Below are 18,068 nucleotides of genomic sequence, written 5' to 3' on the forward strand. Positions count from 1 at the left end.
GGGAGCCAGGCGGGTCGGGAGCTCACGCTGTAACCGGGGAGTCAGACAGTAGTAAACTAACCGTCAGGGAGAGGCGGCGGGGAGAACGCGGAACAGAGAGGCACGGCCGGGCAGCGGCCGAGGGCTGGCGCTCCGGGAGGCCGGCCCAGGCCGCCAAGCACACGTTTGGGGCCGAAGATTGGTTAAGTCTGTGTCTGTCGACCTGGTTTTCCGTCGGGGACAAAAACACTGAAAGGCACGGGGTCCTGCTGCCGTAGCCCACTTCTTCCTTTTGAAACTGCACTTGTTTGGGGAGTGCGGAGTGAAGGAAGCCGAATCTACAAATACTGATCAACTGGATCGACCAAGCAGATCCCGGACCTAAAAAGTCGGCGTCTGGGGCCTGCGGTCAGCGGTTCCTGGGCACCGGACGGCGTGACCCGCGCCAGCCCGCCTCGAGGAGCGTGGGGACCCAGTCAACCCTGCTCTCAGCATCCCTCCCGAGGAGGCAGCAGGATAGATCTTACCCCGCCTAGAAACAAGACCCAAAACTACCCGCTCCCGACGGCAGGTGTGGACCACTAGGGAGCCGCGACGCCTCCCACGCGCAGCCTCCGAGCGGGTGGGAGGGAACGCCGCCGACTTTCCTTAGGCCACGCCCTCCCCGCTCTGCGCATGCGCCTTTGCGTAGCTCAGCGGGGCCTCCGAAACTGCAGAGGGCAATAGAACCCGCGTCGCCTGCTCTTTACGCCACGCTCTGCTTGGGCACAGCTTCCGGGTCAGAGGTCAGACGGTACGACGCAGCTTGGGTCATGGTGCAGCTCCGGCCGCGCGCGTCTCGCGCCCCGGCGTCGGCGTCTGCGATGGTGGACGAGGGCCAGCCCGCCTCGGAGGAGGAGGCGGAGCACGGCCTGTTGCTCGGGCAGCCCAGCAGCGGCGCGGCCGCCGAGCCGCTGGAGGAAGACGAGGAAGGAGACGATGAGGACGACGAGGCCCCGGAGGAGCTGACTTTCGCCAGCGCCCAGGCGGAAGCGAAAGAAGAGGAGCGGCGAGTTCGGGACACCGTGCGCAGGTTCGGAGCCCGCGGCCGGGCGGCGACCCCTTCCCCTCCCTCTCGTCCCTGGCCGCGCTGACTTGTCACCCTTTTTTCCCAGGGATAAAACGCTTCTGAAGGAGAAGAGGAAGCGACGTGAGGAGCTGTTCATCGAACAAAAGGTTAGAGGGGAGGGAGGCGTTTCACAGCTTGGCTCGGGGTAGAATTCAGAGCTGGTAGGATATGGGGTGGGGAACAGTCGCTGGTGTTTTCTTCAGACAATAGTGAAAACAAGATGCCTGTGCTTTTTGCGTTTCACCGATTGAAAATGCGAGTGGGAAGCGATGTGACCTTGAAATTGTAGGGTCAGTCCCACCTCCGACACTCAGCGGAGGTATTTTATCTGAAACTGGGTCTCTGTGAGGATTCAGTGAAGGGCTTTGTAAACTCAGGGCATTAGAAACGTAGAGGTTGAATGGTTTGCTCTCTGATGTTTAGCAGATTGGCCACAGCATTGATCTTAGATGGACGTGATTTTAAGTGCTTTTAATGTATAACCGTGACGTGAAGATTGGAATACAGTGGGCACCCTTTCCAGTCTTCAAGTCTTCTGAAGAATGGGGACTAGGTTTTGAGTTTCCTGGTCCCAGTCTTCCCACAGCTTAGAGATAGTGAAGTGTTCAGCCCAGTTCATTTCCTTGCCGAGAGGTAGGGCTGTCCTTAAAATAGTTTCAGAAGCAATCCAGGGTATAATATCACGTACCTCACTTTTTATTGACTTTCGAATATGTCTTTAAGAAAAGGAAACTCCTTCCAGATACTATTCTAGAGAAGTTAACTACAGCTTCACAAACTAAGTAAGTAATGGATCTTGCTGTATTATTTGTTTATGCACAATCTTTGAATTACATACTGGTACAAATGTTTATTTGAAGCCAAATTGAAATTAAAAGGCTACACAGTAGATGTTGGAATTTAGTGGGCAAGGTGGAGGAAAATATTCCACGTCTTAGCAGCCTTTTGCCATTTTTAAATTTTTGTTGTTCGTTCGCATAGGTAACTCTAGCTTCTGAGTTGCTGATCCCAGAGCGTTCATTCAGTAAATTGGATGAACCTGGCCCACTGTCTTTGTACTCCGGACAGGATAGAGGGTGTGAATAAAACTGTCTTGAAATCTATCCTTTAGTGACGTAGCAGGCACAGGCTCCTCAAACTCAGCCTGTCCCACACTTGCTCTACCTGCCACCAGCCCATCTTTCCTCCTTGTTCCCATTTCATTTAACAGCTTTAATAGCCATTAAATGTTTAAAGCTGAATGCTGCCCACCTCTTCCTCATTTATGCCATGGAATCAAACTGTACTAAATTCAGACTTTTAAATATTTGCTGTTTTTCTCATCTTTCCCCTTGTCACCTCTTAACTGCTTTCAGTTCAGAAGTTTAGCCTTGTATTTTTTACCTAGGACTGTAGTTCTCAAATTTTCAATGAAAGAACTTTTCCAAAGAGTTATTCAGATTCTGAATACATACATCATGGTGGCAGAGTCCCTTTCATCTTTCAAAACCAATCTCAAATGTCACCTCTCCCTTCTCTGCCTCCCTCCACCCCATTACCTCCTCCACCGCTAGCTTTCCCACTGTGCAAGTGCTTCTGTGTAGACCTCTCTCATTGTGTTTTGCCAGTTTACCTTTCTCTCCACTAGGCCAGTCTAGTGCTTGTCTCCATCCCTATTTCTTGTGTCTAAACTGAATTAATCCTTTGAGATCTCTCTAAAAAAGATGGGGCAGGCCTACCACCTTTCACTTCATATTTCAAATACTGTATTATTATAATTCTTAAATTTCACGTTACCTCTGTTAACTACAACAATCTCCTTCTTTGGAAGCCTGCTAATATACTCCTAGATTTTAAATTCTGAGAAGATACTCCCATCCTAGTATTTAGTTTGTTGACTTGGGAATTGTTCGCTTGTGTGTCTTTTTTTTCCAAAACTGATTAAAGATCCTAAGTAGAAATTGAGAATGGTGGTAATAAAATGAGGGTGTCTTATTTGTAAACCAGATGAAATTTTATAACAAGTTGAGTAATCTTTGCTATCTGCCATCCCAATCAGCTTTTTTCTTGTTTTTCCTTAGTCTAAAGAAATCACCCGGAAAGTTGAAAGAAGGTACGAACTATTCTAATTTAAGTAACTTCACATTAAGTGTCAGGCGTGTTTGCAGATTATCTGCAGTCACATGTTACTGACCCTGAGAAAGACAGCGTGGGAATAGGCCTGGCCAAGTTTAGCTTGGGCCTCTTCTGTTTCTTACAAATAAAAATCACAAACAAATCAATGTGTAGTGGATATTTAAAGTGAACTCTAGTATATGTTCCCGATTTATTTTTACACAAATGCTACTCAGAAATATAACTTATTTTTTTAGTTAATTTGAAGAAGAAAAATGAAGACTTTGAGAAAGGAAGTGACTCCAAGAAAGCTAATGTGCAGAAAGTACAGACTGTTGGGTAAGAAGAGTCATCTTTTTTGTGTATAGGATGTAAAGGTGACTCCCACCTTGGGAGGGAGAGTATTGGTTTAATTAGCAGCAGTTTCAGGCTGGATCCTCTGGAAAAATTTTGATATTTATATAAAAATGAAACATTTCTTTGTTCTACTAAAATGTAAACATTAGTTGTAAAGTAGCCATGTGATTTAGTTGTATTCGTTGTCTTACCTGTGCATATACAGACAGTGTATGGGGGTTTTCCCCACTATTTGAGTCAACTAACAAAAATACTTTATTTTGAAATTAAGCATGGCCTCATTTTGACCTTTTGAATTGCTCACCAGCCAGAATAAAAGCTACTTGGCTCTAAGGCTTAAAGACCAAGATTTGAGAGATTCAAGGCAACAAGCAGCCAAAGCCTTCATACAGAATTGCTTATATGGTCCAGGAACCAACAGAACTACTGGTAATTTTCCTATGGACTATTTTTCTCCTCTTTTAACTGCAAATTAAACAAAAAAGTGATAAATAATTATCTTTCCTAGTAAACAAGTTCCTGTCTCTTGAGAACAAAAGGTTACCGGTGAAAAAGGCTGCAGCCCAGTTTTTGAACCATGCCTGGGGTAAGATCCAGCTTTGGTCTCTTGAATGTGATAGTTTTATATATTGAATAATGTTCACTTTTAAAGAGATAATAAATTCTCATGAAGTATTCATTTTTTTCATACAATGGCTTCCATTAATTATTTGGAAATTGCTTCTGAAGGTGTGGCCAGTGTAGTATGTATGTGCATATGATGTGTCTAGTTTTAATATTTACATTCATGTTTCATCTAGAACATTTGTGAATTGTTTTTGCGTATTCTTTCTCTTCATTAACTGCACAAAACCTTCTATTTCTAGGATCTCAGAAAAAGCAAAATGCCAAGAGGTTTAAAAGACGTTGGATGGTCAGAAAGATGAAAGCTTCTAAGAAGTAAATCAAAGCTAAATGAAGAACGAGTACTTTGTATGTACAGAACTTAGTTATTTAAAGGATTTCATTTTTCTAAAAAAAATTAATAAATCATTTATAAGTCATTTTAAAGGGTCGTTACAGAAACCGTCAGTCTCTTTGAGGAAGCGCCCGGTCACACTGGGAGTGTAATCGTGCCTGTAGTCTTTGAGGGTCCTGGAAGAAAAAGCAGTTTAAAAGGACTTGTTTGTCCATTAATTGAAGACAAGCAGCACCCACACAGGCAGGGCGCCTCCACTACCCCCCCTCCCCCCCTGCCCCGCAGCTGGCGCTGCAGGACGTCTTGCCTGCAACTCTCAGATGCTTTAGTCACTTGGACACTTTGGTGCTGTTGGTAAGAATTTCACAGACTCTGTGGAAGAATACAGTATCTAAGTGTAGATAAATCATCTGTTCTTTTTAAGGTTCAAGCCTCAGTGTACAAAATACAGCCAACGAACACCTTTGCAAACCAAAGGATATGGTTCTTGTGTTGAGCAGCTTGTTTGCATTCACTTTTAACCAGTTTGGGGGTTTGCTTTAAAACTGCAAGTCACATGCCATATGATGATTATGAAAGTAAGATTAAAGGTTAATTTCCTGCTTGCTTTCTGTATCACCCACAGTATCAGGCCTGATCCTGATCCCGTAAACTGAAGGTGGTTTTAGGCTGCAGGACTCAGTTACAGTACCAACCATTCACTTTAACTGTCCTCATTTTAATTACAAAAAGTATGCAAGCACCTAGTATATAAACCATTGACACTGGTATCTGTAGAAGTAAATTTTTAATGGCTGGTTAATTATATCACTACATTTTTATTGCAATATAGTACTCATTTAAGCACTTAAAAATGGAAGGTGTACAAAGATTAAATTAAGACACGGTAAATTGACTAAATATTTGGTTTTTATATAAATAATAAAGATCATAACCACACTGTTGACATGTAATACTGTTATAATACAACAGTTAAACTTGTGAGTCTACAACAGAAGTCATCTGTAGTTAAACAGGAAACAAAGTTGAAAAGACCATGTTAAAACAAAACTACTGGGACTAACAGGTCGGGATTGTAAGTAGCAACAAACATATTCACTCAGCTCCTGAGTATTTCAAGTTTTACAGTACACATTAAAAATGATTTCTTCCATCAACACTAAAAATTCAAACCGTCGGATGTTTATGCATTTTGCAAGTTACACTGATTGAATGCTTGTTTGGGAGCTGGGGTCAGAACGCCTCCCACTTTGTAGTTTACATCACCCACATGCTAACACAAACACAACTTGCTCCGTTTCCTTCCCCCTCTCTCCCCCCAACAAAGAAGGCAGGACTTTTTGGTTTCTTTTAGGTAATTGTTTCAAAGGATTTGTGATGATAATTTGATGTCTGAAATTCAGTAATATTTAACTCTTAGACAACTAAGAGGTTAAAGATGGAAAATAATTTCTCCTAACACTAAGTTAGAAAATCATTTGCATCATGCTGTAAACTAGGAAGCAATGTAAAGCGACAAAAACCTGTCCCCAGTACATAATTAAAAAAATCTAAATTTCCAATCAGCAGAGCTGGTCTACTTCCATGTTGACTATATGCCACAATATAAGTGTGAGCTCCTTAAATGCATAGCTAATGTAGGTAGTCTTCCACTGTGGCAAAAGCACAGGATCCAATTCCTGATCGAGCCATCAGTCCTAGACACTGTGTGGCCTGTCCCATGGCCAGGGCAAGTGGAGGTTGCTTTGGCAGATTGTGGGTTTCTGAGGAAAGATTATTAAAAATGGAAATAGCAATTAGCAAGACATTTTAAAAAACATCTCTCAATCGGGTAAATACTGTGTTACTTACAAAATTATTAATACCTATCCTGCTCTTAATTAACTAGCAAAAATGGGTTTTTTAGCAAATGATTAGTGCCTTGGACATCTACTCTGACAAGGTACTATGGTCACTGGGTGTTCAAGTATAAAAAAATTCTTGTAGAATTAGACTTCCAAAGTGTTAGACACTCAAAAACTTCCATATTAACTATGAGGGGGAAGATGTAATTTTTAATCAATGTCTGCAATGGGGAGTAAGGAATATTTAGTATTTCTCATCTACCTCACCAAGGTCAGCTGATGTTACCAGAGAAAAAGGCACTAGGCTCTCAGTAGGTCACTGATGGATTCTTCCCCTTCCGGGGACAGGACCCAACAGAGGTTGCCTAATCCTCCGTTATCTGGGTGGTAAGGGAGTACATGGTGATGGCGACCTTGAGCGGTAACAGCAAAACCACCCTATAATTTGAGGGGTTAATTTACAATCGATAGGACAAACATTTTAAAAGTCACCGATAAAGTTTTCAGGGTCCTACATACCAGAAATTTGTCAGACAGCTATAGCATAAATGTAGTAGTTACCAAAATTTGTTCTTTGACAGAGATAAAAAGCTGACCGAATGATAAAAGTGGCCAAACCCATAGAAGCTGGTAATTTCTCCTTGTGTGGAGATGTCCAAATTTTAATTGTATGCAGATCCCAATTAGTAAAATGACTTATCAGTCCATACGCACAGCTGACAGCAAGGCAAGAACAGGGATACGTGGCTGGTGAGGTTCCTTGTGTGTGGTTGGTTCCGAGGTTGCAGTGTGGTGATGGGAAAAATAAAGGAAAAATTCCAGAAGGATTGAAGCAAAAATAGAAAGGAAGCAGGTTCAGGACTTACAGGCAAAAGAGAAAATAAAACAGGATTGAGGATATTAGGATAAAAATATGCAAGAAAAGATATACAGGTTGGTGAAGAGTGGTCCAGAGGTTAAGATGATTAAAGTACTGGCTGTTCTCTGGCAACGTGCCATTTAGCTCAGTTTTGATGGTGATATATTTTTGTCAACTCTAAGTAGGACTGACTTTATAAAACGAATTCTGCCTAAGCCAGTATCAAAAACAATTTAATTTTTACACAAAATTAACATAACAAACAATGAAAAGGAAACATCCTTTCAAAAACACCTCTTAAAGGTTCCCAGGGAAGAAACCTTGCTCAGCGGTAAGCACTTCACTGCAGTTTTATTTTGGCCAAGGGAGGCATCTGGTTTTAAGCATCCCTCCGTTTTTTTTGGCACAATGGCACTTGCAGGAATTACATACAATTAATGTAACTTTACGCACTATAGATGAAGCTATGTGCATACATAGACCCACAGCAATTTAATAGTTTTGTCATTACTTTTGCAGGAATTATAAACCTCTAATAAATTTATGCACTATTTATAGCTGAACTACACAATATATGACATAATATGTAAGAATGTATATATACATCCTGGATAATGGTCCTAAGACGTTTACTATTTAAAATGTTAATTCCCTTGGAGAACCCATGATTTTTAACTGTCACAGAAAAACTGGTCACTTTTCTTCAGAAGTTATTTCCAAGTCTGAGTGTTACCTAGATATAAAGCAGTCAGGGCTTCATGACTACCAATAATGTAGTCATTTCGAAAAGACAATTTTAGTAAAATCATAATTTGCCCCACAGTCCCAGCATTGGTACTAAGTACTCTTACCAACAGAGCTAAATAAATCATATAACCAAAGAAAATACAACACATTAACCAAACAAAATTCACATTATTTATTGTATACAAATTCTAAATTTAAGAAAACTATTCCAAAACTTCAGTAGTAGACCTTAACACACAGTGAATTCATAATGACCTTTGTATGGGCAAAAAAGCAGATTAAGGCCCAAATGTGAATACTTTAAATTTTTAACTTCCTTTACATTCCGGCCATATGAGCCCTGGCCCTTGTGACAAGTGTCCCTGTTTAAACACTCCAGGCCACTGCTCTCATCTAAGACAGTCTGAAACATGCGCTCAAAGCCCCCAAACCCAACAGGGCCAAGCAGCATGGAACAGGTTTCTAAACTGGTAGTCTCCATTTTTCTTGGGAAATTACATTCTAAAAAAGTGAAAAATCACTCTTACCTAAATTACCATTGAAAATAATTGCCCAGATATTAAAACACAGTTTTCTGTAAACAATCAACTGTATAGTTTACATATAAATGCACAAAATGTGCAGTTACAGAATTCCCATAAAAAGGATCTGTTCAGTACATAAATACCACACTCACAGCAGTGAGCTGCTCACAGGAATGGCAACCGATCAGGAACAGCAAATCCCACTTCCTCACTTCACGCTCCCCTCGGCTAAGTCTCACTGTTCATTGCTGTTCTGCCCTCCCCCTTTTTCATTTCGTAACAGCATGAAGTTAAACATGCTGGACTTCAGTGCAAATATGTGTCTCCAAGGGTTGGAATCCTGTGCCTGTATCGTAAGCATGGTGGGGGCAGTGACGTGGGTGCTCAGGCTGGAAACGCCTCTGCACATTCACACAGACACTTCTGTTTTCTGGACATCACAGGATGCACCCCAGTGTACTGTTTTTAGTCCATTTGCATCCATTTAGATACTGGAGGAAGTTTTCTATACTTTAAGGTAATTTTAATTTTTAAAATGTTGAAAACGTCTCCCTTATCATTTTACCAAAATAGAAATACCAGCATAAATACTGTCTCTCAAATACTGAAGAGACTAGTTGGAAGTTTTGCTTTCTGGCTTCACTTACCTAATATTGCACTGTTAAGAGCTGAGCACACAGGTTCTCTCTGAATTGGGTCAAGCTGATTTCCAACTGGGCTGTTCCAAGGATCTGAATAAGCTAGTAAACTGAATGCGTCCTGTTGAAAACAGCAATTTGGTTTTTAATTCAAATAGTTCAGTGACTGTGCTCACCATGGTTTCAAGCTGCGACACAGGTAAAATACGGCTTTAAAGCACTAGACAAACACTTAAACCCATTTACCCCTATAACTATGAGGCTACGTATTTTTTAACAACTGGATTATGTAGTAAAGCCCAAATTGTTTTCATTTTTCTTGTAAACAGCCCTTTTCTATCATCTTCCCCTTATTCCTACAACACATACAGAACAGAAATAGATAAAAATGGAAAAAACAAATTCCTGTGGAATGGGCTAATATAGGTTAAGGTAAAGAGAAAGAACATTCTGATGCTTTACAATTTATTACCACTGACAGGGATCGGACCTGCCCAAATGATCACTGACACATAGTCTTCTTTTCAAATGGCGGCTCTGTCTTCTGTCTTCTTTCTGTGGGGGATGCGTAACTACAGTGGTTTCAGATACTGGCCTCAAGTTAAGCTGCATCACCAGTGTGGCGTTTGGCAAAAACAACCTTCCTAAGTATCAGTTTCATCATTTGTGTGATGAGGATAGTAAGAGGTTCTATTTCAGAGCCCCATGGGGACTAACTGAGCTAAATGAAACTAACAACGTCAGTTCACGCCAATCCTTCAATAAATGATCAACGCCCTGCTCCAGAGTAATGTTACGATGCAGATGTTGGTAGTTAGACAAACGCAGGACACCCTCCCAAATCAGAAGGCATATGTGCAGAGGACACCTGCACACGTGCTGCGGAACCGACCCAGCGAATGCAGTGATACATCACTTAAAAAATGCTGGTCGATGAACTTGAAGAGTCACATTTCTACAGAATACACTCTCCCAGGGAAAGCTGCTCGCACCCCTCTAGTCATCCCACTAGTGGGGGGAAGGCTCGTGCTCAGCTCTGTTCTCGCCCCGTCAGCTGAACCGGCCTCCCTGCTGTGGCGACCAGAGAAGAACTGCCCGCAGGCACTGCTGCGCCGTCGGAGGTCACCCCGGGGCGCGCACGGCCCGCCAGTCTTACCCTGTGGAGAACTTCACTCCCATAAGACTTCCTGCCCCAGTTATGACTGCAAGTTCTTTCAAGATAAAAATTATTTACTATACCACTCTGAACCACCTGCAGCCATGCATGGTTGCTGGCTTCAAGGGGGAAAACCTTCACACGCCTGCTGATGGCGAGCCCTGCTGCTTAGTGGTGTTTAAGACACTGCTTCCCACAGAGCTATTAGGTTCTATTTCTGGTTCCCCCCAATCCAAACTTACTGATGGAGAAAGTATTAATATCCTAGCCTGTAAAGCTAACTCTAATCAATCATTATTTAATTTTAATTCACCTCACAACCATCTAATAAGGTATATCCCTATAGAGCAGATAAATATTTAAAAGACGAAAGGATTTGTCCAAGGAATAACTGCTACATAAAACTTCAAGCACAAAACTATCCTCTTGGTTCTACATCCTGACTTGCTACCAAAAAGGTGAGATGCTGCAGTCCCAAATCTCAAATCAAGACCATTCTGTTTATACCTTCTAGTATTTAAAGCAAAATTCATAGAAAAAGGTCCGTTAGTACTTTCCTGTGCACTAACACTGTGTGAGGCCGTGGTTCAAGCGCTCACGTGGATCACAGCTCGTTTAATCTTCACAATAACCCTACGAGGCGGGAACTATTACGCACATCTTAGAAGCAAACCGAGGCGGCGAGATTACGACCACACAGCTAGTAGCACTGTACTGCCTTCAGTAAGTGCCAAATCTAATGAGGAAAACAAGTCTAAAATTTTGCCCTCATCTTTTCAGTACAATTGAATAAACATTACTGGACACAGCTACCAGACACCGAGGACAGATGGGGATCACCAGGACCCTGTCACTGTCCCAAGGACTCAGTCTTGTGCAGAAGGCAGACATGTAAATGAGTGATGTTCTGTGTGTCGCTTATTCACACGCAGAACCGTGTCACAGAAGCCGTCACAGAAGACGGCTCAGGCTACGTGGAAACTGAGGCTGGGAGGAAGGAGAAAAGGCACGGGTGAAACCACGGGTAAGGGGCTAGATCCCAAAACACCCTAAAAGCTTGAATGTTTTCCAACAAGGAAACAGAATTTTAAATGAAGGAGTCACATGGATTAGACTTGATTTTAGATGGATCACAGAACACTAAGAAGCAAAGCTTGCAAGTTGAGTGAAGCTGTAAGCAAGAAAACTAACAAAACCTTTAAAAAAAGGTTTACATCATCAAGTTCCCTAGAACTTTTTCTTTCAGAAGAGGAATGAAATTAACAAAGCAACATTGATATTTTAAATCCCGCTGTAAAGCTAACTGGTGATAGTAACCAAAGGAATGCGAAGAAGCAATTCTGAGATACATGTTAAACCCAGTGACGGAGAGTTAAGGTAGGAGTCCCACTGGCACATCCCTTTATTCCTGCCGGTGAGCTGGTGGAGGTTTCTGGAAAACAATACAGCCATATGTAGCAACAGCCACAAAATTGTCTCCTTTGACTCAGTAATTCTATTTCTGGGACTTTATTCCAATAAAGTAATTTTAAAGAAGAAACATAAAGGTACAAGTATAAAGGTGTTCACTAAAGCATTTGAAAAAAGGCAAATAAAAACTCTAAAAATAGAGCAATGCTTAAATACACTGATAAAGCAACACATCAGAATATCATGTAGCCATTTAAATTGTCAATAACGCATAGAAAATGGAAGTAAACTTTTATGATAATAAATAAGAACAATACAAAATAGGGTAACTACAATTACTAATCAGATGAAATCCACACCCATGGGATTTACGGCACAAAACTGAAAATGCCTGTGAAACAGCATGGATTATGGGTTGCTTTTCATTTTAGAAAAAACATTACCTCAGTGGGAATAATTTCTGAGGGAAACGTGGCATTTAGGGAGGACTCTCAAACTGTGCTTACATTTGGCTTAAAATCTGTAGCAGTTTCTAAGCAGGGTGCATCTCCGTGACCCCACTTCTGCTTCTATCACCAGACTAGGAGCCGCCCTGCACACCACCCAGGCGCTCCTCTCGGGAGCCCCTGGCAGACTCAGGCAGAAAGCAACAGAAACCAAGAACAGGAAAAGAGGAAAGGGAGACCGAGAAAACCAGACAGCAGTCAAGAGAACCACGGCTGCAGCAGACACGTGTACCTCAGGGCAACCTTGGTAAATCTCATCTTCACCCTGAGCCAAACCCTTCTCTCTCTACGTACGTATGTATGATTCAGAAGTCTGTGCAAGTTCAAAAAAATTAAAGATGATAAAACCCACTTCAGTCACTCGTGACCTGAAGTAGAAGAAGAAAAGAAAAAGTGGTAATTTCTAAGCCTTCTCAACCATGGTAAAGAAACGTGTTCTCTGTGTGTTACCCTCAGCCCCTCCAGCGCTGTTCTCTGGGTGCTTAGCGGCTGGTCCATTACTCCTTTCATCTCTATCTGGATCAAGATAAGTTTGACGAGTGGGAGGGAAGCCGCTCAGAATGTTAGGACAATCTCTGAAAGGAGCTGGCATTTGCTTAGAAGTCAGAGGTGCAAAATCAAAGCCATCCACATTTGTTAGATGAACAGTTACATCTTCACTTAATTCAATATATAATCAAGGAATATCTTTAATAGGCCATGTAATGGCACCTCCTGTGCTTCAAGCAAATTAGAATCAAAGACAGAATAAGCAATGGAGTGAAATCTTAAAATTTCAAAGGCACTATATAAAATCATACTCAATACTCCCAGATATCCCCTAAAACAATCAGTTCTCAAAGTATGGTCCAGGGACAGCTGGGTCCAAGACCCTTTCAGGGGCTCTTCAGAGGTCAAAACTATTTTCATCGTATTACTAACATATTACTCTTTTCTTACTCTCATTCTCTCACTACTATTCCGTGGGGTTTTCCAGAGGCCACATGATGTATGATACCACAACAGACTGAATGCAGAAGTAGGTATGAGAATCCAGATTATCTTCTGGGATTTTTAAAATATTTTATTTATTTATTATTGCATTACTTTCTTTTTTTTTTTTTGGCAGGATGGGGAGGTAATTAGGTTTATTTATTTTTAAAGGAGGTACTAGGGATTGAACTCAGGACCTCCTCCTGCACGCGTGCTCAGTGCTCTACCACTTGAGCTATACCCTCCCCCTTACCTTCTGTTAAACCTAGCATTAAAGATAGTCACAAAAATGTAAAGCAATGCTACTCTTATTTTTGTTTATTTTAGGAATATAAAATATTTTTATGAAAATAAATATGTAATGATTTTTGTTATTTTAAAAATTAATAATTTTAGTATTCTTTCTAGTAGAGTAAAATCAATAAATGTAACTCATACAAACAAAAGCCCTTTGGGAATCTTCAATAGTTTTTAGTGTTTAGATACCAAAAAAGTTGCCAACCACTGCCCTAAAACCACCTCAGTACTTATCAAAGAAGTTCCCCAAATGAATGGCTTTCGATAGCTGAAACAGTAATAGAGTCTGAGAATTAAACTTCTTAGCACTCTTGATATCAGAAACGATTCTACAAAGACGCATAGCGATGAAAATTCCCAATCTGGAAGAATCAAGTTATGTGTGCCTTTATCTTGAGGTGTGTATAAGTGGCCCCTTAACCCATCCTAGACTAGACAGGCCCCCTCTGTCCAGAGGCGCTGGGCTGAGGCTGTGGTGCAGGTAGCTGTTTCATTTTTGCTGAATTTACGCCACATTTAGCGCTACTAGGTGTTGCTCACTGGCCCTCTCTCTGTCCAGGTCAGGAAGGGAGCACAGGAGTCCTGCCCTCTCCTTCTGTATCCAAGCATCGATCCTGGGCCACTATGTGTCCTGGGCCACTACGTGCATCTCCCCTTTGATTTTGTTTTGGACTTCCCTCAAAACACTCAGAAGAAAATCTTCCTAACGAATCATCTCTGAGCCTAACCTAATGCAGGACAAACAAAACAGAACAGCAACAAAAACAATGGCTAGGTTAGCGCTTCGCAGGCTTACAGCACTGGTGGGACTTCTGTGATTATGGAAAATGTCATCTCTACAACCAGCTGCAGTGCTGATTTAAGGGAGGGCAAAACTCAGTCTTCAGCTGAGACACAGAACTGTGGCTAACTCACTGAACTGTTTGTTTTATCTACCTCACTAACCAGCACAGGCAGCAATCCAGAAGAGACTAGAAAACGTATTTTACCTATTCTGTGAAAGATGACCCAACCTTCACTAATCACCATCAAAGTAAAGGCCACATATTATACATCCAATGTGCTGCAACTCTGAACAATGCTTACTAAAATAAAAAAATCTCAAATTTATAATCAGCACACTCACATTTATCCTAGTAACTTTGCTAGTTTTACAGCTGAGAAGATAAAACTAAGAAAGCAAGCTGACCAAGGCACACAGATTGGGAAGTGGCAGAACTGGGGTTTAACCCACATTTTTCACTCGGAGTCCAGTGTGCTCTCTGGCGAAGCAGAGCTGCCCAACCCTGCCAGACGCTTCCACTCTCACCTGGGCAGGAAGCCAGGGAGGAGTTCACATCCAAGGTTCCCAACTAGAATTCCAGTGCTGTTCCGTGTTTTACAAAACTACGTTTTAGTTCCTCTGATGAATTTATACCTTTTCAAGAGAAAACAAATTTACCTTCAGCATCTTTTTGTTTGCTGTGTTCTTGCCGCATTCTCTCCTCAGCTGTTCACTCATTGCCTGTAGTTCTCTTCCAAAGTGAATCATTCTTTCTATGGCGGCTTGACTTCCTCCACACAACTGGCGTCTTAACTGACTTGAATCAACTTCTGTAAGCAAAATAAACAGGTATTTTACTACCGTACTGACTGGACAATGAAGAAATCAACATAAATTGCTCACAACATTTTGGACGTCTCATTTAGTAACTACTTCCTAATATTTTACCTATATGTTCAGATTTATTTGTAATTTAATATGGAACTTTGCAGCTAAAAGGTATACTTTGTTTAGGCCTCAAGAGTCTAAGATCCAGTATCTACCTTGCAGTTGAAAGTCAGGTGACACTCTTTCAGCGTTAGGATGTACAATGCGTCAGGGAAAATTTTATGAAAAGTTAAGCACAATTTTCTAAACCTAAAGCAACATTAAAAAAAAAAGTAACTGCTTCTCAGGCTACTTATAACTGACGCAGAACAGAGATAGAAGAGACTAAATGACTCTGATAAGAACACAGAAGACACCATATTACACTAATCAAAAGGGTTAATTACACTACTTTTAGAAAAATACTACTTTCAGAAAAAAATTTTAGTGTATATCTTGATTGACAATAATCACTGATTAATAACATAACAGTATAAATCACTAATAACAACATATAAATCACTAATGATAATAGTTAACATTTTACTAAGCACTTACTTTGTGCTACTGGCTTTTCACAGATTAGCTATGAGGCAGTTATTATTACACCCATTTTACAGATGAAGAAACTGAGGAAGAGAGCTCTGAAGTAATTTGTCCAAGGTTACACAGCTAATAAGTGGCAGTTGCAGAATTCAAATCCAGGTAATCTGGCTCTAAACCTCCTGCTCTTAATCACTACGCTCAGATTACTCTTTCAATGTTGGTTGCTTACTGATGTCTAATAGAGCAGAACCACGCTGCCTTTGCAATCATACTCCTTGCTTGAAAGAGTGAATCATACACTGAAACACATAATCCTCCACAGCAAGGTGGCTGTGTGTAACAGCAGAGCAACTTTGCACTTATAAACCACTTTCTTTTCTAACAATTTGAGTAAGTATCTTTTAACCTCAAAATACCAAGAAATCTAATGTCCTAGAATTCTGACAAATAATTTACAAGCTTCAATAATTTTCACTCTCCAATTAATGGGGAAGTTTGCTGATGGTTTAACTTTATGGTACAATTTACCACACAAGTTGCCAGCAAAGCAGAATCGCACACACTGATTTCTCTTTCGGCCACGTAACTGGGTGGGGTGGGGGTGGGGGGTCCGTACTTGAGCACCTCCTATCTGCCAGACACTGAACTATGCAGAGTCACATAAATTAACATTAAACGACTTTAAGAAACTGGTTAGAATTTATAAAATCACCTCTACCCATCTGGCCTTTATGGGCTACACTGAAAGGGGGCTTCACACCGCCAAGCTAGCGCCGCTGCTTCACGACAGCACTACGGGTGCAGAAGCAGACGGTTCCGCAGAGAAGACTGCAGCAGATACGGAAAGGTTACTCTCTCCAGCAACCCACTCTCACAGGGAAGTTGAAGGGAAGTAATACGTATTACTATCAAATCCAATGGCACATACATCTTTAAATTTGATTTATGTGCATCAGCTGTGAATCAGTACAAGTAAAAACATAACCTTGTAGTCATCATTTTTATTAAAAATGTAAGAAATATCACTGCAGACCCATTTCGGTGTCACAATCTTCCATTTCGTGGTCATGTTTAGAGCTACCATTTAGGAAACCATTGGATGAAGTTTCTCCAACTCCATTGGAGTAGTGATCTGTTTCCATGTCTACATCATTACTGAAAATGAAAAAACAAACCTAATTTTAGAAATAGCATACTTGCAGCTCAGTTTAAAATAAATTACTACTCAACTACATAGCCTACTTATCAACTGACTTCATAAGGCAACAGCAATCTGGAAAAAAGGTATTTAGTTAAAATTGTGAATATATTCAAAGTCAAACATGTAGCTGACTTTCAACAAATTTATACTCCTAGAGATAAGGGAGGAAAAAAGCTTATGTACTAAAATGCAGTGGTTTTGTGATTTTTTAATCAATAGGGAGAAATTGTATTTCAACACATACTTTCCACTGTTTTTCAAATTCAGATCTGCACTTCATTCTTTGTTAATCAACTCCTGCCCCAGAACTGCCCGTTCTCACCCCAGCATTCAATGCCACCATGTAAGGGAAAAAGCCTCCCTCTCAAAACAGACTTCTCCTGGAGCCCGCCCACTTCATTTCTTCCCCTGCCCTCATACTCAGCTCGCTTCTAGACTACTTTTTCTCTACTAGTCTTGACATTTTGGCATTTGTCCTCACTACTTAAAGATATACTCTCTCTCAAAGGTAGACAATAATCTGAAAAACCACGCAGTCTCATCCCCTCATACCTTTCCAGAACCCAGCACAATTCTTCTCGCACAGGCTTTCTTACAGCTCAAGACTCTAAAATATTGCTGAATCCTAATTTTTAAGGCGCTGTTTTGGAGATACTTAGGGCATTTCCAATTTTCACTCATCTCACACTGACTGAACCACTAACATGCTGAAGTTGTCAGTGTATGCCCTTCAAGTCCATCCACAACCCAAGCAAAAAGATATATCTAACTTTTAAGATTTCTCCTCTGAAGATCTAGGTAATGATTATACAGCCTAGAAGGAGACACTTAATGAAAATTTAGGAAATATTTAAATAAAAATGACCTTTTCTCATTAAAGAAGCAGTGTATATTCATTTGTAGAAAAAAAAAATCATTGACTGCAGATAAGCAAAAAGCACTCTGTGCATAATGCCAGCGGAAGTAACCACTGGTTACCAGTGTGGGTGAGCGTGTGAGTTTAAGTGTGTGTACGTGGGTGCGTGGCGCACACAAGCTTCTAAGGGTAAAAAGACACAGATCTGGGAAGAAGGGGGCAATGACCGTAGGGCATCTTCATCAGTCAGAGAAGCCTGTTTGGTATCTTGATGAAATTTGAGAATTGATAAGGAAAACTTTTAAAGTGCTATCCTTAAGATCGTAGTTTTCAGTGATCTTATTAATAAAATATGTTTTTGACAATTTAATATAATGTTTGAGAGG

The 18,068-nt window shown here is 41.0% G+C and overlaps 2 protein-coding genes across 3 annotated transcripts in view; one reads left to right on the forward strand and one right to left on the reverse strand.

Moving 5' to 3' along the window:
• Positions 1-753: 753 nt before the first annotated feature.
• NOL7 (nucleolar protein 7) lies at positions 754-4,588 on the forward strand. Its single transcript, XM_032462514.1, has 8 exons — positions 754-1,051; positions 1,134-1,194; positions 1,811-1,869; positions 3,148-3,179; positions 3,439-3,520; positions 3,846-3,967; positions 4,047-4,124; positions 4,405-4,588. Exons 1-8 carry the CDS (start codon positions 792-794, stop codon positions 4,479-4,481), a joined length of 771 nt encoding a protein of 256 aa, XP_032318405.1. The 5' UTR covers positions 754-791; the 3' UTR covers positions 4,482-4,588.
• Positions 4,589-5,266: 678 nt separating this feature from the next.
• The window catches only part of RANBP9 (RAN binding protein 9), a 73,814-nt gene continuing 61,012 nt past the window's right edge, over positions 5,267-18,068 (reverse strand). The window contains exons 11-14 of one of the 2 annotated variants that reach the window (XM_032462511.1): positions 16,659-16,780; positions 14,891-15,042; positions 9,118-9,229; positions 5,267-6,259 (exon numbers count right to left, since the gene is read on the reverse strand). In XM_032462511.1, coding sequence (XP_032318402.1) covers positions 6,129-6,259; positions 9,118-9,229; positions 14,891-15,042; positions 16,659-16,780 — 517 coding nt within the window. In that variant the 3' untranslated portion in view covers positions 5,267-6,128. Of the gene's footprint in view, positions 6,260-9,117; positions 9,230-14,890; positions 15,043-16,658; positions 16,781-18,068 lie in introns of those variants that run through there. The other variant, XM_032462512.1, reaches the window with a different exon arrangement.

The sequence above is a fragment of the Camelus ferus genome, chromosome 20 (genome assembly GCF_009834535.1).
Source record: "Camelus ferus isolate YT-003-E chromosome 20, BCGSAC_Cfer_1.0, whole genome shotgun sequence".
NCBI classification, from domain to species: Eukaryota; Metazoa; Chordata; class Mammalia; order Artiodactyla; family Camelidae; genus Camelus; species Camelus ferus.